The sequence below is a fragment of the Hirundo rustica genome, chromosome 10, assembly GCF_015227805.2.
Source record: "Hirundo rustica isolate bHirRus1 chromosome 10, bHirRus1.pri.v3, whole genome shotgun sequence".
Classification (NCBI taxonomy): Eukaryota; Metazoa; Chordata; class Aves; order Passeriformes; family Hirundinidae; genus Hirundo; species Hirundo rustica.
In genome coordinates this window covers 10,663,835-10,687,905 of record NC_053459.1, presented here as the reverse complement: position 1 = coordinate 10,687,905, position 24,071 = coordinate 10,663,835, and the positions used below count along the sequence as shown (strand labels likewise).

At 36.7% G+C, this 24,071-nt stretch overlaps 1 protein-coding gene across 1 annotated transcript in view; it reads left to right on the top strand.

Annotated features, from left to right (window-relative positions):
- The window catches only part of DNER (delta/notch like EGF repeat containing), a 114,153-nt gene that overhangs the window by 70,470 nt on the left and 19,612 nt on the right, over window positions 1–24,071 (top strand). Inside the window, exons 5-8 of the mRNA XM_040074686.1 lie at window positions 3,968–4,113; window positions 9,964–10,117; window positions 12,375–12,488; window positions 20,777–21,001. Of these exons, the coding sequence (XP_039930620.1) occupies window positions 3,968–4,113; window positions 9,964–10,117; window positions 12,375–12,488; window positions 20,777–21,001 (639 nt within the window). The remainder of the gene's footprint in view (window positions 1–3,967; window positions 4,114–9,963; window positions 10,118–12,374; window positions 12,489–20,776; window positions 21,002–24,071) is intronic.

Here is a 24,071-nt window from a genome sequence, read left to right as displayed (position 1 = left end):
GACCAGTAAGGTTTATAAAGGATGCTCAGTATGCTCTGATAACAGCAGTGTTTTTTCTAGAAGTTGAAATCTGATCTGGAAGTATCATCCCTTCACTGTGTTACTGCATGACAAGAACTGAGGATGTGGTTCAGGCACACCAAGTGATGCTCCTTTGATTCTGAAGGACTGATGAGATCTGTTTTTCTTCCATTTAACTATATCTCAGTTTCCCATTTTCCAGATAATGAATACCTGACTGTACATGCAGGATGGGGTGGAGAATTTACATCCCCTTATTCTGGGGACCTTTTTTTGTTTCCCTACCATCTTGACTTACCAATGCCCTTGGTGCCAGGGCTGCTTACTGTGCAGGAGAGCTGTAGGCACTTAGTGTCTTTGAGAACTACACTTAGCAAAATGTTGAAGTTGACTACTGACCCCAAAAGCTTTTGGTGTGGGAAAGTGTTGAGAGAGAAAAAGAGAACAGATGGAAACTGATAGACATCCCACTGCTGTGTCATTTCCTTGGGAAACCAGGCTAAAAGTAAGTTCAAAACTTGAGGACTGATACTTTGTTGTGAGCGCCCAACCCCCTTGGCAGTCATTCTCACTCATCCAAGAAAGCTTTAGGTGAACTCAAACACTACATCTACACTTCTGTGAATTGGAACTAAAAGGATAATCTACCCTTTCAACCAAAGGTGAATATCTTTGGAATACCCATATCCGCTGTGTAGAATACAGAGAAATACATTTCAGCCAAATGCAAAAGGCGTCGGTGTGTGTCAGAGCATGTTGGGTGCATACCAAGAGTTAGTGAATGATTTCTAGTGAAGTGTTTTGCCTTTTGCTAGCATTATGTGCAATATGGTAACCTTCTTGGTGGTCTGTTACCTTCAGTCTTCCCTGTTTTGACTGTCCATTGTGGACCAGCTTGCTGACCTCAGACTGCTGTGCTTAGGAGGGTATGGCACAAACGGGGCTTGTGAGGGAAGAAAATCAGTTTGTGTCATCTAGAAAGCATAGACTCAATTAATGTTTGAGTACTGAAAGTATCTGGACCTAATGATAACCCTGTCATCTTTTAGTCTGACTTTATTCCTTATTTCTCATCCTTAACTTCCTTGATGTGGGTGAAACAGGAGCATCCATACTCTGTGCTCCCAGACATATGTGTGTGGAACTTCCAGGGTGGAACGAACTGTAGTGCATTTTACCACGATTCTGCCAAGGAAATTATGCAGGCATTTCCCAGACTATCAAATATGTGTGCAAAAACCTTGAAAATGCCTCCTCTGCAATATAAATGACTACTCACATCACATTATGATTGATTAGGCTTGAGAATCGTTTCTGCAATATTACTGTAAATAATTCAACCCTGAATTCTGCAACTAAAAATGCTTTAATGCCATTATGTTTTAACTGGCTTTAGAAAGCCAGCAAGGTTGAACTGAACAAAATTACCTTTTGGTATAAACTGCTGTAATATTTTTCCCCAGACCTGAGATGAAAGTAGCTGTAAATATGGTTCCAAAATTATTCTCCCATCTAGAAGTTAAAAATAGAACTTGAAACTCACTCTACTTCAGTTGATGTTATGGGAATTGGGGAAGGAATTAATTGAAGTGCTATGACCTGAGTTAAGCAGGGTGTTATAATTAGATGGCCAGACAAGCTTCTTTTAGCCTTAAAACCTAGAGATCTCAGAAAGTTGTATGCAACTTCTATAGAGTGAAAATAAATACCCATGTTTATATTTTGCTAGTATTTACAAATTACGTGAGATAATTAGAAATTTCAGGAAAATGTGTGGCATTCCAGAGAGAATAATGATTTTTTCAGTGGTTTGCCTAAGGGCTTTTGATACCAAAATAGTAACAAGATTCAAAGTACAAAGAAGGTTGATTTAATATTTCTTTAGGGAACTGTCCTGAAGAATATGTAACAATCTGCTTCAGACAAGGAAATGTGAACCTAAAGACATTTTCTAAATATCACATTCTTCCAAGCATTCACATATAATTGCATGACTGCCAGTGACAATCGCATTCAATTGTTAAAGAAAAATTCTGGCTGCATCTTTGAACAGATGGGTAAAAATGGGGTATGTATTGAGGCCAAAATAAATTGGCTTGCTTTGAAGAGGTCATCAGATTACAATAATCTTCACTAGCCAAAACAGACCATTAGGCATTTGGAACTATACCCAATACATATGTTTTTTTTTCTGATCCTTTAGAACATTCAGCTAACTTGTAGAGGCTGTACTCAAGCCAATGATGTCTATGTAGGACATGAGATTTTCCTGATTGAAGGTAGGGTTTGGAGATAATAGACAACTAATAGCTGAAGGGATGCAGCATTTTAAAAGATGAAATCTAAAACTGAAGAACAAAGAATGAAAGTCTTCCACATGATTTTGTGTGGAATTTGTAGGATTAGTCATGCTTGACACTTCCATATGCAAAATGTAAGTAACACTTAGCAGCTGTTCTGAAAAAGAATTCACTTGAAATTCTGTTTCATAAAATTTTGTTTGTTCCTGTTCATTAAAAATATTTTGTTTTACTAATTTTTTTCTCTTGACTAAATGTTGTGCTATCTCCAGTCTATGAGGCAAGAAGCTGAACTGCATCTTTGAAGCTCCTTAGAGGTTTAGGCTGTAAATGGATTTTGCAATTTGAAGTGGAAAATCTAAGAAAAAACCTTCTATGTCATACACTGCATCTATTTAGCATTGTTCTTTTTAAAATGAGGGTTATTTATTTTTTAAAAGATCAGGTTTTGATTGAATTGGCTTAAATTCTCTCTATATTTTCTAAAGGAAAGTAGAATCATAGAACGGTTCTGTGCCTGCAACATTCCATTCTAGCACTACAGTCTTAGACCCTTTGGAGTCTACCTACATGAAGGAGAGTGAAGTCAAGGATTGACAATCCATGGAAGGATCTTTGGTGTTTTTTTATGCATAAATTCTGCATACAGTGTATACAGTATACCAAACACACATTCTCATGTCAGTGCACATTTATTCTCCCCAAACAAAACAACCAATTGATGCCACATGTGGAAGGGCTCTGGTCCAGGAGTCTAATCTGTGCTGGAACAGGTCAGTTCAAGCACAAGTGAAGTACCAGAGCAGGGGCTGTGGATTTTGACATGAACTCTGACTTTATCCCATATGTCATAGGCTGTGTATGTGCCCCATTTTATCTTTGCTGTTGTCCTTTTATTTTTCAGATAAATTGTTCGGAATATGTGTGATAGTGATGTTGTTATGCTCCGATGTGTTTCAGTAGCTACCAACCACAATTTTTTTCATTCCATGCAAATACAGGTGCTAACCAGAGATCAGTGTTCCTATTTCCATATTTAGTTCATCTCTACTTGCTATATCAGCTTATAGAAAGACCAGATCAGACATTCAATAATACTTGCATTGCAAATACACAAAGAAATGCTGTCAGGTGGTATAAGTATAATCTTGCAAACTTCATAAAAAACAGAGCCAAAGGGTTTCTCCATCTTTTACCAATGTAATGAATCTGGATGCTTTTTAGCTCTGAAAGTAACTTTTATGAATTCATTTAAACATATTCCTCCACAAAAAAAATTATTTTAGTGTTCCTTGTCATTAAAGAAATTAGGGAAATATATTTTTTAACTTTTCAAAAAGTAACAGGCAAAAGCATTTAATTTTGAAACTTAAAAATGTAGGTTTGAGCTCTGGCAGTAGATCTGTTTCACCATTCTGCCTTCCTTTTTTTAGTCAATATAAGGAGGTTTGTCTTCAAACTGTGTTTTAACTTGTATTTACATGCCTTGCATTCGGAGAGGTGCGTATTAAGTATGAGAAATTTTGCTCTTAGCTGACAGTTTATTTCAAATCAGTTTTATTTGTTTGTCTAGCTGCAGAGCATTAACAATATTGGCCTATTTTGTCATATAACAAGAATTTATTTTTTTTTTTTTTTTTTTTAAGGTTTTTTGAATGATTCCGTTACCAAGTGCATTGTGGCTCTACGCTTGACTGTGGTGGTGAAAGTGAGTACCTGCATGCCAGTGGGAAGCCATCCAGACAACTTCCCATGTTCAGGGAAAGGGAAATGCATCACCAAGCCAGACGAGGTAAGGTCAAATTACCAAGACATTCCTGCCGTGTGGTAATTCCATGATAATTTAAACACAGGGTGAATTGTCCTTGGTGTTTATACCTTGCAGCTGTTTAACAGGCATCCACAGCTCACAGGTTACTAAATAACAATATTTATCTGCTATACCTGAAAATCAAGCACTTGAAGATGCAAAGATTTGCAAAGATGCAGATTCACACCCTGCCCTTGTAATAAAAACAATTGTTCAAATCGGGGATGAGCGAATTTGTACTGCATCTTACAGTCCCTGTAGAAGGAAGTTTCTCTAAAAGAGGACCAGGGCATGGGCATTTGGGATCTCCAAGCTCCAGGCCAATGTGCTCAGATTCGTTAAGTTCTCAACCTTGTTATAGGTTTTAGGTCAGCTTTAATCTAGAGCTTCTCTTTCTACATCTTAATAATTGCTTACTCAGAATAGACTGACCAGTGCAATGGAATTACCTGACCATAATTATGAGAAGAAACAGAATGCAGTAATTTGGTAGTGGTTGCAAGGTTTCCTGTACTGCTTTGTCCTTTACATAATACTGCATAGAGGGATTACAATGGCAATTCCACTGCACGCTGGGGATTTTGTGTGATCTAGCAATGTAAGAAAATATGAATCAAATCTGTCAAATTTGCAGCCTGTGTTCTGCTTTTACAAAACCAGGCTGGACTTTTGTTATTTAGATACTGTATACTCTGTTACCTTCTATACATGTTATTTTTTGTTTCATGGATTAAAAGTCATTTACAGCACAAATATGCACAGTTAATATTTGGTTTTATTAATATTCATTTGGGAGATAAAAGCAGTGGTAACTGTTGAGTAAATATTAACAGCTGCGAGCCTGCTGTGAGCACAAAAAATTTGGCATATTGAGTGAATTCACTTTTAGTTCATCTGCTACCATTTTCTGATTTAAATTCTCAATAAGCGTGTTTGATAGAAAATGGTGTTTTGAATTGGAACAACAATAATTAAATTGCCACAGTAATCTATACATACATGGCAGTACTAACATCTGGAATAATTATCTGTTTTATTTCTCAAAAATGAATTTTGTAAAATGCTTGAGGTAATGTGTGAACATAATTATTGCAAGATGAATTTAGAAATAAATGCTACTTTACCATACTAGCTGGCTAGTATCCAAATAAATTATTCATGCAGATACAGCATTCTATTTCATAGTCCAGATTAGTTTTTGTGCTTTACTGTATTTAAAATTTTTATTTTATAAATTTGGTATTTTGAATTTGACTTACATAAATAATATATACAAGTTTACTATGCACAATTACATATCAAAATATTTTCCATTTTTTTTCAATTTGAGAGTTAAATATTTTGATAGATTGCCTTATTTTGTATATTTTCATGTTGTTTGTCCAATTTTATGACTCCAATTTCTTTCTCTTGTTGCATGTCATGTTACAAAATAAAAATAAATTGCTTCCTATATCTATGCAGAAGAATTAATGCTTTTCTATATTAAGGGAAAAGAATATATGGCTTCTAATAATTATCCACATCTTATTAATCTTTTAAGGTGTAACAAATACAGTGAAATTTTCTTTAAAAAAGACTGACAGGTTGGCTTCACAGCAAGAAAGAGAAGCAATTATTTAACTCAAAAAAAGATAAACCAGTATCTTTATGTTCCTACCTGTAATCTTGGCATTGGAAGATTTATATGTTAAAATCAGAACAGTGAGCGATGAGAGAGCCCCGCCTTGTGCACGTGCAGGTTGTTGTTTTCTCTGGCAAGTGAATAGAAAAAATTAGGATTGTTCATCTCTTTCCTTTATTCCTTCTCTGAACCTAGTAACAAGAAATTGTATTAAGGCAGTGTTTTTGGTATAAAATGCACCAGGCTGTAGTTGACCAAAACTCTGTGGCTGAAGCTGTGGCACACAGAAACCATGTCAAAATCCATTTCTGAAGAGCATCTATCAATTAATGGCCATTGGAGATCTAGAATTATCTGGATTCTCAGTATGTCTAAATATTAAAAAAAAAAAAAAAAAGGTAAATATATTTATATGACCATAAAAGATATTTAGCTATCTTCAAATAAAATTTTAACTTCAGAAATGCAATTGCTTCTATTTTTCCTGTTGCAAACTGCTCCTGAGTTTTCTAGAACTTGAACAAATGAGGAATGCTCCCAGTGATTCTCTCAAATGCCATCAAACCTGTCCAGGTGCCTGTTGGGCTGAGGTAGCTTGCTAGAACATCAAATACAGTGACCAAAATGTAGTTAATTTATATCGAGCCTGCTACTCCAGGGGCAATCAAAATGCCATGTTGGCTTTTTGTCTGTACCATGTTTCTAAATCGGTGAGCTTTCCTTGCTCTTTAGCCTATTAGGTGCTTCAGAGAACTTCAGGAGGAAACTGATTCATGCCCAGCATAAGATAAAAATAGAAGGTGCATATTTCATTAAGTAGAATGTTTTTGCCATTGTTTAACTCAAATTATGTGGTATGCTCTAAAATATCTTGATGATTTCCCTAATGATGGAGCAAGTGGCTGCCAAAATTACAAACTCAACATGACAGCCGTTGTGTCTGTTTCCCACAACACACTTCTTTTTGCAGAACATAAGCTTTAATTTTCTTTAAATTTAAAACGTGCCTTTTGTGATTTGCTGTTTGTTTTTATCTATAATTCATTCCGATTTGCACAATCTAGTCTTGCAGGATGCAAAGCGACTTAGAAGAATGCACAAAAGGCCCAATGCTATGAGCAAGCTCAGAGCTCTTCTGGCTGTAGTTGTTGCTTCCAGTGCCAAGAAGATTAATGGTTGTCTTTGGGGTTTTATGTACTTCATAGTTTTATTTCAAATCTAGTAGAATGTAAAAGAATGTAGGAACACTTCTGTTTATTGGGAAATTTAAATTTAGTTAACAATCTGCAGTGATATAAGCACTGGGGGTTACTGTTATGTATAGAGTGCATATAACTACATAGAGTTGAATTCTCGCCTAATCTGGGAGTCTTGGCCAGTTTTTACTCATTCCTTCCCAATCTGTAACTTGACTTCTACTCAGCCAGATGCTTTTTGTAGAATTACGAAAAGCAAAGTTCTAATGCAAAGTTTTGTTTTCAATTATTGTTGCTTTTGAATGGAGCTGTGAAGTGAGGTGATGCTGAGCTCAAGTGATGCCTTTTCCGTCCTTTGTAAGAGCTTTGTACCTGTTCTGCTGCCATGCTTGCCACTGGTCCACAAGGGAAACAGGAACGTGTCAGGAGGGTACTGGTCTTGGCATCATCACAATATAAATACCACTCTCACATTCATATACTCGGCTTTACACCAGGATGAGTTAGCAGTTAGCAATTAATGGAAAAGTTTTGATGTTAACCCAAAGGGGAGAGATTTATCTGGTGTGAGTTTCCAATTTCATATAAGATTTTTGAAGTGAACTTGGACTATCCATTGATTGTGAGTGCCACAATTTTGCTTACATAAGAGGTTGTTTCTCTCACAGATGCTCTGTTCCATAACTTTGGCTCTCCCATATAAAGTATGGATGGGCTGACTGTGTAAATATGAAATTTTATTGCTAGATTTAGAGGCCCTGAGATTTACAGAAAAATATCTGACTTCTGCCTGGACTGAGGAATAATATTGAAAATTGAATTGAATAACAGTGGTTTCCATGTCTTCTGTGTGGGCTGGAGTTTTGTGATAGATCCATTTGATAATAATCTGTAAAAAGGCAGATTATAAACCCCCTCATGTATACCTGAAGGTATGCTGTCCTGCATATGGACTTATTTTCCTAAGTACAGTATGCTCCAAAGTACGTAATTACGATGCAACATCTTGCTCTAATATTATAGTAACTCCCTGTGAATTGTACTAAATACTGAAAGCCTTCCTCAGTAAAAGAGAGTTTAGTTACATTAGTTTTGTTCTGGCCATCTTAACAACTTCTTTGCTATAGTAATAAAAAGGATTTATTACTATCCTAATTATAATAGCAAAAAAGTGCTACATTCCATCTAGATTTAAATTATGGTACAGGTTGGATAATAGCAAATTATTTTAAAATTTTATTTTATTGCCATCCAAAATTATACAATAGATTTACACTTAATCAAGTGAAATACACAGATGATCTCTCGATTGATAGTAGATCATTTTGGAGTTCTTAGTGACATTAATTCTAGCATAGTGGCAGTGTGGAGCTGCTTCTTGACTAATTTTTCCTCAAATATACTAGTACATGTTATCTATACAGGAAAAAAAAAGTAGTATCAATTGGGGTAAGTGATGATAACCTAATCTTCTCCACAGAATATCTTGTCAGAATCTCAGAACTGTTACCTGTCATTAGAGTTTTCAGATTGAAGGGTTACAATGCTTTTCTTTTGCAGCTTTCAAACCCTATTTTGTTAACTACTCTTTATGGTGAATTGATCCCTATATCAAACTCTTGAAGAGATATATTATCTGAGTCTTTTTAAACTCCCTATTTCATCATCATTATTGAAGCAATGACTGATTGTTGCATTGTTTAAAGGTATTAATACCTGCATTGTAATGCTGAGCTTTTAGAGCAGGCAGAGCCATGCAGGTTTTGTCTCTGTAGACAGCTCAAGCAAATTATCTTTAAAGACAGTTACTGTGCTGTGTGAGTGTAATAATTTTGACTCTATTTTGCTTGCCTGTCTTTCCCTTCTGTTGAACTACAGCCTTGTTTGATAACCTGTCATTGGTGATGTGTGAGATATTCAGAGCTGTTGTCTGAAGAGGCTGGGGTAAATTCCAGAACATGTGTAGTCTATACTCTTGAGAATAGTTTCTGGCACTCCTGATAAATAACATACTCATGGTTTTGAGTTTTGAAGATGTATCATATTTATTCTTGTATAACTCTACCAGTGTGATATTTGTAAGGAAGAGTGAAAACTGGAGTTTACTGAGTAAAGTATTTTATTTATGTGAAGATTATTATTTTCTACTTAAGTCACATCTGTTTATTCATGTGAAGTAAACCCAAGTGAAAATAGATGCCCCCATCTCTTTGTTTCTAGTTCCATGCGTGTTCTGCACTCTGCATTCCGATGTTTTAACATGGGACAGCTGTGTTCTAAAGATCCAGCTCTGAAATCAATGAGAGTGAGTGATGTTGCCATCTAGTGTTTCATGAACAAAGATTCCGATGGCATCTCAATGCATATCACAGAGGAGAGAGCTTTCCTTGCTTCTCTTCTTGGAGACCTCCTTGGCAATCTTAGTCACCTAGAGAATTTTTAAATATGCTTTTAATTATTTTATTATCGAGAAAAATGTGCCATATCATGCCTCATGTAGGTACTCTAAACCTTTAAGAGGTGTAGTGCTCTTGATTTTTATTAAGCAGCAAAGTTTGGAAAAGGCTATGAAAACACTCAGAAGAATACTCATTTTAGCAGAATTGCAAAGGGGTGTTACTGCTGAAGCACCACTCTGGGAGCCTGTCGTGTCAAGGGTGCATATCTGTAGTAGGATTTTGTTGCCGTAAATATGCACATTATTGATTCTGACAGTTATTTCAGCCTATAAATCTAATTTCTGGAATGGAAGAAAAAATGTATAATGATATAGATATTATGGATCTGATCCCAGAGTCCTTGTCTAGATGAAATGACCCAACATCCTTAAAATTTGAGCTGAAGAATTGGTGCGGGTTTAGGTTTTCAAGGAGTAACTTTGTTCAGTTGATGTATTCATGGCAACTACTGTTGTTATGAACAGGAGAACCAAACCATCTTTGTTCAGAAGTGTATTAAATGAAAACATCATCTTTGAAATTTATTTTGAAGTACATATCCTCTTTGTTTTAGGCAACGTTTTTCTGTGAGTGTGAAGATGCATATAAGGGTTCCCTGTGTGAAGAGTTTGATGCCTGTCAGAGCCAGCCTTGCCAGAACAATGCAACCTGCACTGATGTAGCACAGAAACATGACAGGAACAATTTCACCTGCAGCTGCCTGCCTGGTAGGTTTTGAATGCTTGAATAATGCAGCTTTGCTTGACATTTGGTGCATATCTTTTTGCAGAGCAGTGAACTGTGCAATGTCTGATACCAGAAGAGACAGAAAATGCAACAGCAATGTAAGGGTAGTGGAAGGTTCTTCATTGGTGAAAAATGCCATTGAAAGCACACAGCTGAACCTTAACCCCATAAGGGAATTAATCATAACTATGGGAACTTTGCCTACTAAAAACACGGGAGCAAAATTTAGTTTACATCATCTTTTTCTTTATCAGAGTTAAAACCCACTGTTTTTTAATGTGTGGATGCAACTGTTTTCATTTAACTGTTCTCATTTAACTTTGAATTTCCAGAAAATATTAATTTTATATGAAAAATATTAAAGAAAATGATAGTTAAGAGTTATCTTATATGTCTCCATATGCAAGTTTCAAAAACATTTATATGTGAAAATGATCATGTTTCCCAAATTTTGACAGAAGGAAATGTTGTGAAGTTAAATACCAGCACAAAATGCAGAGGTGTAAGGATTCTTTTGTGTATATCACCAAAAAACTGCTTTTTCCCCCTTCTCTGGTGTTTGTTTAGTACCTCTGCATTTCTAGTCCCTGCAATGTATTTGGATGCTATCCCTGAATCATATTCTCTTTCAGGTGGACAAAACATGCACTATAGGTGGTAATAAGATAGAACATATTTACTTTAAATATTGTCATAAGATATGTCTAATGACTTTTCCTGCAAGCTGTAATGACTGCAGGAAGTCCAATTATTGTAGCAAGATTCAGAGCAGCACAATCATTTTGGCCTTCATGCCACATTCTTTTGGATATATGCTGAATTCCAGGGTAATTTCGAACCTTCACAAACATGGTAGCAGTTCAAAGGAAGAATGTTTAAATGACTTACGCACGTTCAATACCGTGTTACAATTCACAAACATGGTAGCAGTTCAAAGGAAGAATGTTTAAATGACTTACGCACGTTCAATACCGTGTTACAATTCGTAAAAATAATCAGCTGAACGTGCAAACTGAAAAAGCTGTGAAGCCTATAGATGAAAGAAGTCAGTGGATGCAGTCTTCTGTAGTTCTTCATTGTTGCTTTTGTAAAATTGATGTGAATTTGAGACCAGTTGGAATTGCAAAACATCGCTAGTTTTGCAGAGAGAAGCTGAGATCCCTCCCTCCAAGTGCTCCAACGCAGTCAAGAGGACCTGCCATATGAGACCACATTTCTGGCTTTCAACCTCAATTTTTTCCTCCAGTTTAGATGATTTAATAGAATCATTTTACAATACACAGCAGATTCTTTTTCCAGGTTTTGCATTGCAGAGAATAGTTTTATAATTTAGCTCCCTATAAAAGTGCAAGTCTTGTAGAAGTCTTTAACACCAGCTATTTGGTTAAATATGCTCATTATGGAAGATACTAATAATTTTTGTAGGGTTCCTTTTAAAAAAAATAAGACGCCTCTGTGCGTAGCATGTAGTTTTTTCTTCAGTCATGCATCCAGGATATTTTCTTGAAGGCAATTAAAAATTAGAAAAGTGGAATGTGTGGTATTTGTTATGAAATTTAGGTATGGAGTGTAGAATAATTTAGACTGCATTTTAAATTTGTTCATTTTTGGGGGATGTGTTACAGACATCAGACATATGGAACAAAGCAAGCTTATGGTCAAATAGTACAGTACACACAATCTGTAGCTTGTGAACTTATAGAAGCTTATTTGGAAGAGTTTGCAACTGTGCTGAGCAGTTCTTCACAGCTCCCACTTAAAATAAACACTCTTTTTGAAGCCCAGAAGTAGGAGCAAATGACAGTCATTCAGCATATGCACAAATAATTCATAGTGTCAAGTTCTGTCTAAAGCCTTGCTGAGGATTATTGACTTGAGATTCAAGTTGCATTTGAAAACCATTCCAAGCGGACTTTATTTTTTTGGTTATATGAGGGCCAATGAGGACCCAATATCTACTACCAATTCACTAGCGATGTCAGAATATTGCTGTTGGTAAAATACAACAGATGTAGTCTCTAGAATTCTGCTGTTTTTTTTATTCTTCTCCCTGTGGAGTATATGTTTTAATTAGGAATCTCATTTTGTAAGAAATGAGAGACCATCCTGGACTCCATTGCTTATATTAGTTAATTTGATTCAAGAAAAGTAATGGTACTATTTGGGAGGCTGGCAATTTGTTTAGTGGTAACCCCCCGTTTTTGCTCTATCATCTGAATGTTGTGAGCTGTTTTGTAGGTTACACTGGAGAGCTGTGCCAGTCAGAGATTGATCATTGCATCCAGCAGCCGTGCCAGAATGGAGGGACCTGCTCATCCCACCTCAATGGATTCAGCTGTCAGTGCCCAGAAGGTAACCAGCAAACACCTCTCTAGTACCTTGTACAATGTGCTGGTGTTAGGGGTGAACTTACTCTAAATTTTCAATTATTCTGACATGTAAATATGTATATTTAAATGTTTTTAAATTGTGCCTTAGCTTGTAATTGTAAACAGAAAGGAAAACCAGATGAGAAATCTTGGTATAATCAGCAACAGGATTTGAAGTGTTGTAGGACTTGAGTGTTTCAGTGTATGTGGTGCAGAAATGTTCTTTCATTATACAATAGAAATCAGGCCCCAGCACTGATGAGAAAGGTGAATTTGAGGAGACTCAGGGTGTGATCTGATTTTTATGTTGTCCACTAAACGTGTGAGAGAAAGATTCATCCCTTGTAGTATGCGCACATTTCTGCACATGGGCCAGTTAGCTAAAACGTGTGTAAAAGTAATAACTAAAGGAATTATTTCAATCCCCCAAAGTTTTAATTACTTCTCCTTTCCATTTGGACATACTCCTTTATTGACATGAAACGTTCTCCTGAAACGTTCTCACTGATTCTCACTGGTAAACCCTGTAAATGCGAAACAAGGACACCCCAATGCCAGAGCGTGCTTTCATAACACTGTGCTGACTGCAGTGACAGATCCCTAAATTGCACATGAAAGAATTATCATGAGTGGAAGCTTTCAATTATGAAGCCTCCTATTAGTTATTTATAATTAAGATTAGAACTTTGAACTAATTATACTTCTGTCCTCCCTTGATCTGCGGATGTTGGTTTTGTTCTGCCAGCACCTAATGCTTGCTCTAAGGGTGCAAGTCTTTGATAACTGCTCTGGTAATATCTACTTGCTCAATAATGAAGATTATTTGTCGTTTCTTCAGACTGATTCCTTGTTTTTCTAGAGTGCTCTGCATTAACCCTTAACTGCTGTGTTGAAACACAGACTGACATATTGACAGCTGTGCAGATCCTGCATGTATAAAAGTTTTGGAAATAGTTTCCCTTATAAATAGTAATGAAATTCAGGAGAAAAATATTAGATGTTAGATTTTGTCAATAATTTATTTGCATTTTTCTCAAGAAATCCGATCAAGAATCTTTAGGGGTATAGTGCAGGAAATGATCTTTCCAATAACATTGGGAGAGCAGCTGCTGGGATTTTTGGTTGTTTTATGTCTGCCATTGGTGTTTCTGTGTGCGGCTCATTATTGCTCACTCCTGTTAACAGACGGTGGTCTGTTAATGAATATGCTGATCGTCCCTCAGCTGCTCTCCTGCTGCCCAGGGCACAGGGTCGCCAGTGGGCTGAGGGCTCTGCTGGGCTGTGCCAGGCGCTGTGGCTGTGCTGTGGTGCCAGCAGCAGCTCTCTGCCCTGCTAAGGCTCCCTGCCCTGGGCACTGCGGGGCTGTGGCTGCTCTGGGCTCGGGGCTGCCATGCCCCTGGCAGTTGGCTGTGAGGGGAGCGGGGCCGGCTGCCAGCAGCGGTGCTGCTCCTGCAAATGCACCTGCTGCCCGTGCCAGGGCCTCTGTGGAGCCTGCAGCAGAGAGAAGCCTCCCCTCCACCTCCCTCCAGAGCTCTCTTCCAGAGGAGATGGACACAGAGTCAGAGCTGTGCCGCTGCTCGGGGTGCGGAATTCCCACCGGCAGCAGCGTTTTTTGCTGCAGGATAACCAAGTCACTGGCGCCTCTTCTCTGTTTGCTCGTGTTTGGATAGCTCTGTGGTGAGATACTTGAGTCCTCCATCTTGTTGCCTTGCTTTGTTGCCTGAATATTTATCTTCTGCTCCTTTCTTTTCAATTGATCCATATCTGTGTTTGATAAGTTTCCAACTGTTTCTGTTTTGTGCTCTCCTTTAAGTTTAATCTTGGCATGGTTATTGTATTATCTTAGTGTTTAGACTGTATCCATTGATTTTTCCTTCTGGGCACATTGGTATCATCTTCTTAGTATTCTGGTCTTTTTGTTTGTTGGCACTTCTGTTTTTGTTGTGTGTTACAAGCTTGAGCCCCTTTTCTGCTTGGAGTCTTGAGGTTTTTCATGGTTTTTGGACTTGCCTTAAAGACGCTGTGTGATTTTTGACCCTTCCAGAGGCAAGAAAAAAGCAAACCAGTTTCTTAGCAACTTCAAGAAGAACCTTTCTGCTCCTAGGCTTTGTTGATAGGCATGCGTCCTATTTGGGTCATCTTTCTTAAACTTTCTGTGCAGAGCTACCAGATCTAGTCTCCAGTATTATTTCCACCTTTCTGAGAACAGCTGTGTTATAGAAAGATGGAATTGGGGGAAAAGCTGTTACTCTTGTTATTCATTAAATGTCTGACAGGTTTGCATGGTATAAATGTTTCCAAAAGCACTGGGGTAACAAAAGAAAAAAAGTCTTTCTGAAATACACTTACAACTCCGGCTAAAATCCTGCATTATTTCCAGTGTAGAAAAAGCCTTTGGAGGGGATAGAATGTTTCAGAAATCACTTTCTGGACTGGCCAGGATTATTTCTCTTAGAAAGGCTAATTTTATATTAGTTCCTTGGACATAAGAAAATAATTCTTAGGTTTATAGGAATAAATGACATCTTGCTCTGGTTGCCCTTCTTGTGTCAGCCTGTGATAACTCGAGCAATCCAAAGCTTCTCCCTGACTCCCTATAGTTGCTGGTGGCTCAAAGAGTGGTTGTTTCCCATGAAGTTGCACAGCTGTACCTGTGATGAGGGCGAGTGCTGGTACAGAAGTGTCCCAGCCTGTCTGCAGGGCCCATCTGTGTCTCTGGAGTAACCTCAGGGACATGCTAAGTAATACCCTGTTGCTTCTTTGGTTTGTTCTGGAAGGTCTGATGTCAACGAGCTGAAGAATTCGGATATCTTGTGGAAGGAAAGAAAGAGTTGATTTAACAAAATGTGTTGTCTAAATTTACTAATGCCTGTCCCTTGATCATTCTTACATCTTTTGAGGTGTTATCATTTCACAGAGGCATAATTTAGGAGCTTTTGTTTGGGTTTTAATCTATGAAGAGATTCAGTAATTTCTGTAAATACAACAAAGAGTCGTTAATTGAAAATTGCAGATGCAGTAACTTGAAAATTTGCCTACCAACCCCCAATTTTCTAATTTAAGTGAGGTTTCTTGCTCTGCTGCTGTTCTGCTGTGCTTAATAGTAATTTCTTGTTGAGAAAAAGCTTTTCTTTCTGTAGTGCTAATTCAGCACAGTGGGGAAAGGTAACCAAGGAGCTTATGTTTGTGTAGGAACTACAGTCTGCAGATACAATGTGGCTTGGAAAAGGATAAGAAAACGTGGCAACTATCACACAAAGAAAAGAAAAAGATGGCAGATAAAGGAATGAGATGGAAACAATGAAGAATGATCTTGAGAGGGTGCATTTCTTTTACAAACGAGATCAGTAGTTCATGAAAAAGCACATGATAACTGACAGAAGGCTAGATCTGAGGCAAAGAATTTGTTTAAAACTTTGACACTGTTACTGCCAAAATAATGTTTGGATCTTGTACCTGCTTACAGTCAGGTAGGGATCTTTGATTGTTTTAATATCATTAAACATACATTTAGTAAATATTACCTTCAAATGATCAAGCAAAGGAACTCCTAGACATTCTAAATACGCATAGTAAACATGCCAGCCTGAAAATGAATATCTGAAATTTATATTCAGAATCATTCCATCCTTATCAATCTTAAATATCTCCTCTCATTTTCTTCACTTATTGTAGGATATAACAGATTCTTGTATTAACAGTAGCATTAATAGATTTTATTTGAACTGATTGGGGTAGTGCTCATGAATATACCCATTTGGTTACTCTGGGTTTTTTTAAGCTTCTGAGAAGTTATATGTATTTCCAAAATACCCTGGAGTGGAACTAAATACACAAATAGTAATTGGAAACATAAAACCCTCCTGGCTGCAATAAATAAATGTTATTAAATTAATAACCATATATTATTAAATAAATCAACATAAGTTTTAGAGTTTTGAAGCTAGTTATCCTTATTTATGTAGCGATCAAATTCACAGAAATCTTTATTAAAAGTTAAATCAAAGAAACCCAACTGTATGGAAATTGCCTGATTGTGTGGTGAGGAAAAGTGTTCCTTCTGGACACAAATTTTGTAAAATTAGATAGTATGAAAGACTTGGTACTTGTGTGTATATATATATATATGTGTGTGTGTATATATATATATATAAAAATATAAATTTTTTTGAAGACCCTTTTTAAATTTTGCTCATAATGATAATGTTAAAATAATTTAGTAGTGGACTATGGTTCAGAACAAAGCCAGACAGTAATGGGCAAAGTGCAGATCAGTTATAATAGAGAAATAAACTTCTGTTGCAATAAGTTTCTGAAGTTCTATTCCATGCAACTTTAATGTCCTGATGATAAGTACAGATTAACTGCCTTCAGAAAGGATCTGGAAAACATCAATCTTTGATAAAAATAGCTTGCATTCAGCTGGGCAACCCCTAAAACTGGCCTGGCTTCCTCAACTATTCATACCTGCTCCGTGTGGAGGTCACCAGCTTGCACAGAAGGGGTAAAATATTTCAATTTAGGTTAATATATTTTTGAAAAATGATCATCAGCAACAATGGATGTCAGCCATCCTCTAGAATAAGAGAAGACAGAAAGAAAACAATGGCATGATAAAGAGTTTAACATATATAGATTACATCAAATTCACATTTTAGCATTGATTTTATTTTACTTTTGAGAATTTGATTTGAATAGCTTCAGGTAACTACTGCTGGAAACACTGGGCAAAAGTGTCCTGAAATATCTGCAGATGTTTCTGAAAATACTGGAAAGCAATTCACTTATGAATGCTCTTATTACGGTTTCTCTGGTTTAGAAAATAGAGTTTGACAGCTATAGAAGATGCTAAGTTGTGATTCATATGTGTTGATTTGCAATAGCAGCTAGAAAATGCACATTGTCACCATGAATCTTAATTGATTGGGAGAACAGAAGTTATTTACTGAGACTTAGAATAGTTGAAGTTTCAAGGTTTTCACTATTTTCCCTCCTTCATTGTTCATGTAAAAGCCTTTTTCTCTGGTACATCTTGCAGATGTCATTGTAACTTCTTTAGATTTACATAGAATAAACCTATATACAATCTTGATCGTAGGAAACTGGGTCACCCAGCTGTTGCTTATGGAAGATTTCCCAAGGTAACTGGTGATCAGAATGCAGAATTATTCATATTACCATAAGAGAGTTTCATTTACCTGAAGAACATTTTGTTGTTAATTAATTTTTTTTAATGGCTGTTTAGTTTCTGGTACTTTCCACTAATCTAATGTTTTTACCTGGCACCTTCCCAAATTGCTCTTATTTTTAATAGACTTCTCCTTAATGCTCGAATGGGTTTAGCCTCTATTCATCTTTATCCAGAAAGACTTAGCTAGAGTGAATTTCAATCAAAATCTTACAGCGTTTTAATGATTTCTTGATCCTTCTGATTAGTAACTTTTTTCTCTTTAGAGAATTCTGATGAAATACCATTTATTTATATTTCCTTACAAGACAAATTTCTAAAGGGAAAATAATAAATTGCTTGTATTTCTTTTAGTACTTATCCCTGCAGTTCAAAGTTAAAGGTTTTGTAATCCTGAGCCCTAGCAATTGACAGACTGAATTTTTCACATCCTTGTAATGTTTGGAATTGGGTCTAATGTAACATTCAGACACGTTAGTTGTTCACAAGCTGTATAAGAGGCAGCTCTATGGTGTCTTCAGAAAATGTTTTACTTCCTTGATTTGCATGTGGCTCTTTTGCTTTCAGTAGCTAGGTAATTAAAATCCCACTGTGATGAAAAATTTGGTTTTTATTTGGAGCTTTTCTGTCTCTGAAAACATATTTCTGATCTAGTTTCTATCACTGCCCTGGAGGTCTGTAGCCATTTGTAAAGCATATTGCCTAACTTAAGACTGTTATTCTTCTTGACAACTAGCCAAATGACCTGATCCATGCACACAAGGCATTGTACTTTGGGTTTACCAGAATAAATATTTTCTATTATTGCCTTTCCCCTTTGCCTTCTTTGCCCTATTCCTTCTGTTATTCCCTGAAATTTTGTATTCAGATCTTTCAAATTACCACTAGACTTTGCACTTCAGTCATGTCCTTTTTATACCAGCGATGACCTACATGCAGGTTTGGGTCCATACTAGCTGGTTGAAAAGCAATTCAGGGGGTATTTTCCTGCAGATAAACAATGTTAATTTGGAATTTGATTCTGTTTTCAATCAATGCACCTCTGAATTTGATTTTTATAGTTATTGCTTGCATTATTTATTTTCAACAATTGGACTGGCATGGATTTAAATGTACATTCTGAAATGCCAGAATAATAGATTTCCATATTTTCTGCTTTGAGTATTCTCAGATATTTGACTCATGCTTGAGATTTGAACTTCCAGAATCACCTAAGCACATTTCACAGTGCAGTCAAAGATAGCACAAGGGCAACATGTTTTGGTGTATTTTAAACCTGAATATGTTCTTGAAGTGCTTTGTCACTTGAAACATTAGCCATCTGCCAGTAACCTCCTCTTTGGAGGGAAGATTACTGCAAAGGTAGTAGTGAAGTGGCATTAGTGTCATTGTGTGACCTCAGATCTCCTTGATCCTTGTTAATCTGGTTTCAGAGTTACTTGAGAGATTTCACTGAACTCGTTGGCTGATCTCCTCCCGCTAATAGCTGAAAGTCCTTGCAGATTCTTTTGACCAAGATTTTATTACAACAGTACACGCTGTTTTAATTTGTCAGGGAACCATTGCTGGAATTACATCCTTGCTCTTGGGGTTTCTGTTCTTTGGAGTGTCTATGGTTAGTTATCATCTACAGGAGGGACCTCTAGTATAGGATTCCACAGTATTTGTTTTTAGGCTCTCTCTGTTCTGCATTGGTGAGCAGGTGATCCTGACAAAGCCCATGAAGCAATTGGAGCCATAGGATAGCAAAATGGGGAGGACTTGCCCTTCATCTGTGCCCTGTCAGACTGGATTTTCTCTCTTGGTCTGTTGCAGAGTTTGTATGACAAAACTTAGAAGTCCAATCTGTAGGTTATTTCTTTTCTTTCCATCTTTCTAGGTGGGTGGTTTTTTGTGTGGTTTTTTTTTTTTTTTTTTTAGTTTAGTTTTGTTTTGTTTTGTTTTGTTTTTTTCCTTTTTTTTCCCCCCATGTTCTTCATTCCATAGTTCTGGTGTAAGACTTATGGATATCTGAGGGAGAAGTGGCGTTGAAAGTCATTCGTCTAGCACCTATTTTGAAGAAGCCCCTAAAATTCTGCTGCCAATTGTGACCAAAAAAATCCTACTTTGTCTGGAGCTCACAGTGCAATTGTGGCCTCCCCATCTTTTTTTACTTCCATTAATATAAGCTTTGTTAATTCTCTGAGTAGATCTCTGTAGTATGCTCTTTGTGGGTTACTCACCTTTGTTTATTATTCTACTGTAATAGTCAAGTTTTTTACCATGTAAGATATTCCAGGGAATTTTAAGCCTGAAAAGTGATGGACCAAGTACTTATTATAACAATATGTAATTGAGTGGAAAGGACAGTTGGCTCTTTTATTTGGAAGGGTTCTAGAATTGGAATGTGCTTTTCTGACTTGCTTTAGGATACAATAACCATGCGCTGTGTTACTACGTACAGGATGTGTGTGTATGTATAGATACAAGCTGTAGTTACTGCAATCCATTAAAATGTTATTCTTCCCTACATCTGATTAAAAGTTCCCTTGCAAGAATATCCTTTTCCTTATGTCTATTTTTGGCATGGTATTGCTTCAATAAATCGTTGTCTCTCCTGCTAATGAGAAGTCTGTTCTTGTAAAAGATATTCTTTAAATTATTGAAACTCAATAAACCCAAGTTCTGTTTAAGAGGTTTTTACATTTAACATACATGTTAACAGTTAGGAAAAACAGGTCAGTTTGGGCTTCTTTTCTTTTTTTCCTAGGCTAGCCAGCTCCTGATCTTAAGAAAATCTCTTCTGCTTTTCAAGACAGATTCACTCAGAAAGCAGATAAGCACTGTTGGTTTCAGGAAATATTTTTGCAAGTCACTGCTTTAATCATTTATAGTATGATTTCAGTTGAAGCATCTCTTTTCATAGAATGTCAATGGGCAAAATTAGAGTTTATTACGTAAGAAGTCTGTATTTTTATAAAATTCCTAGAATTAAAAAAGAAAGGAATAGAGATCTCTGAATGGCTTACTTTTAACGTACTTTAGTTATTAAAATTGAATGCATATCAGGATGCTTACTTATCAGACCCATTTATTTCTTTTAGGGTTTTTAGGAACCACTTGCGAGGACAAAATAGACCCTTGTGCGTCATCTCCTTGCCAGAACAACGGAACCTGCTATGCAGATAGACTTGCCTTCTCCTGCAGCTGTAGTCCTGGATTTACAGGACCTACATGTGCTCAGCTGATTGACTTCTGTGCTCTGAATCCCTGTGCACACGGCATTTGTCGCAGCGTTGGAACCAGCTACAGATGCCTCTGTATCCCTGGTTTGTACCAACACTTACATGCTCTGTAAATCTTCTAATATTTTTATATGTAGGTTCCATATATATATGGAACATACATATATAGCTTAAAATTACTTCCTTTTCTTCTTTTCAGTCTAAGAAACAGATTGAGCAGATGTTCTATCTGTTTAGGGTAATGACAGGAATCTACACATTGCACTTGGAAAACCAAAAATTGCAGAGTGAGCACTGAAATACCCACTGAGATCCATATGGTTTGAGTGAGCTCTACAGCTGTATTACAAAACTGTAGTCTGCAGGATAAATCTTTTTAAGGCGAGGCATCAGCACTGTTGGAATTACAAAATTTGGTAGAGAGAATGGAAAACGTGACACTGATCATCAGGGAACGAGAAAAACAGACAAGGGGGCTGAACAAAGGTAGGGGAGGAAAAATATTGGTTACTCCAAAGGGTTTAGTTCTGCCATCCATGTTTACATAAATTGTCTCTCTAGAGAAAATCCAGCAGGGCTGCTCGGGTGAGCCGAGTGAGGAGACTCAGCTGGGAACTCTTTGACAGCACAGCCTGACAGTCATGGGGTCTGCCTGGCAACCGGTCTAGCTCCAGATTATTTTCATCCTTCTGCCAATGTAACAGAATATTGGGGTCCATATCCATATCCGTATCCATTTTAGCAATGATAATTTGTAGGTGAAGTAGCAGTTAAAATGTCTGATAACCAGTGCTACACATCCACAGCTGCTTCAGCTCTTACAGACTGAGCACCAATCTTTGTTTTTGCTTGAATAATTTTGACCCTTTTTTCTTTTTTAGTCTGTACCTATAAAGTTATAAATTTGAAAACTGAAGAAATGAAGGATAAAACAAATTTCCAGTATACAAAGGATAAACTAAGGAGCAATATTTAATAGTTAGTAGCTCTGCTGTGACATTCACATTGTTCTACATTCCTTTCAGAGGCATACCTTCTCTCTGCCTGCTTTTCCTTGTTTTGTGAGAAACCAGTCACAATTCTTCATCTCTTCCATCTCAGTTTGCAGGATGTGCATCTGTCCTACCAATCTATTTGTGGACATCTGTGAATATGGGGATTTTTGTAATGTAATCTACTAATTCAGCATTTTCAGGTGGTGTCAGAATTTATCTGCTGTTTAGAGACATGAAAGGGTGAAAGGGATCATCTGAAATTTTTTTGGGAGGTACTTGCAAATTACCAGAAGCTATGGAAATTTGTTGTTGGAGTTGACAGATTTACAGTTAAATGACATACTCTTTTATAAAGGAGAAAAACATGAAAATAAATTGCGTACAATGCCATGGTAATATTACCATTTAACGCACATTTCATTAATAGTCAGAAAAACTAGACATTTCTCTTTCCGAGAAATCCAGGGAAGTTTTACTCTTCTTCAGCATGTTCTTTGCCTGTAGTTCAAACAAAGAAAAGCTAGCCAAATATTCTTGGTCAAAGAAAAGCTTTTTTCAGAGGTTTGTCACCTAAATCTAATTAAAATTCCATTATTAGTTTTTTTTCAAAATTATTCTGTCTCTCTCAGGACTTAAAAGTAGTCTTAGAAGTCTCATGTTATGGAAACTTATTTTTATTTGACCAATATTTATGCTTTTAAAAGTCAGAGATGAGAAGCCTTAGAGGCTGCATCCAGGACCATATGTGGCACTTACTTAGTTGAACTCTTTTGTGTTGCTCCGTGTATGACATTAAAAAAGATATTTATTTTTTTCCAAACATTTGTAAGCTGCTGTAAACTTCACTGTAAAAAAGAACATTACTTGCTTCACATAGAAGTGGAACTAGAGGTCAAAGTAAGTGGGCTCATCTTTAATCTGTCAGTAGTTTACAAACTTGGATAATTTATTTCAGAAGGTCATTTAGGAGCTGCAGCTAAGTGGCAGCAAGATAGGGATAGACAGAATGTTTCCTTCTTTTATAGCTTTTATGCCTTTTGATTGTTATGAACAGACTGTTATGGGCTTTTGTTAAGTCATAGCAGCAGAATTTGAATCAATTATCTTCAGGTATTTACACCATGAGTTAAAAGGATAATAGATAGATGGCAGTCAACTTCTGTGTAGATCAGCAGGTAGGAGGCACTGTGACATACACCTTGCCCTTGGTTTGGGTAATTTTTGAGTGTAAGGCAGATAAGAATAGTTAAATTTGAGGATTCCTAGACTGCAATTCCTAAAAAAAACCCAAATTAAACTAGTGACTAGAAATCATAGCCTAATACATTTTTGGTATCTCCATCAAAAAGCAGTTTGCTAGAGTGGGTGAGTAATGTAGTTATGTATCTGGGATATTAAGAAGCTGGATTACATTTACAATTTTGCCTGAAGAGACCTTGACAGTACCTGTTACATGACTTGTAAAGTGAATGAATAAAATCTGTGTGCAGTTTAGTGGCATTGTCAAGGGTTAATAATACAGATATTACCAGGAAAGAAATGGTCTCTGCCTTGTGACCTTGAGGCTTTCTGACTTGCAGGCTCTCAGCATCAGTGTGCCAGCTTCTAGAACACTGGTTTCTGTACGCGAGTTTTTCAGACATATCCCTGGTTTCCTACACATTATTTTTTTAATGTATTTTAATGGAAAGGTTGTTAAATGACATCTTAGAATTCTCTTCTGTATTGATTACCTGACATGTCTGAAAAAGAGTTTTAAAAACTTTGGAATCTGTCACTTAAGTTTTGTGTTCAGCTCTAGGATGCCTTTTCTTTTTCAGTATTTTACAGAGGATATATTTTTTTAATACAGAAACAAAGTACCTAAGAGTTTTGCTTATATGTGTGACCTGAATGCTGTTCTCCCTTTCTGCACTGTTTTACAGTGTCAGTTGGATTTTGGATTTTCATCTGTGTTATTTCTACCTCAAAAATTAAAAAAGAGAGGAATTTTAAATTGTTCCAATTAGTCCAAGGTCTGTGCAAGTCTCCTTGCTTGGTAGGCAGTTTGGTTTCCTTGTTTTTTTGGCCGGTGTACAGATTTGAAGAATGATAAATGGTAGTGGTTATACTTGCATAGCTGCACAATTTGCAGAACATGAACAACCGGACATTTGCTA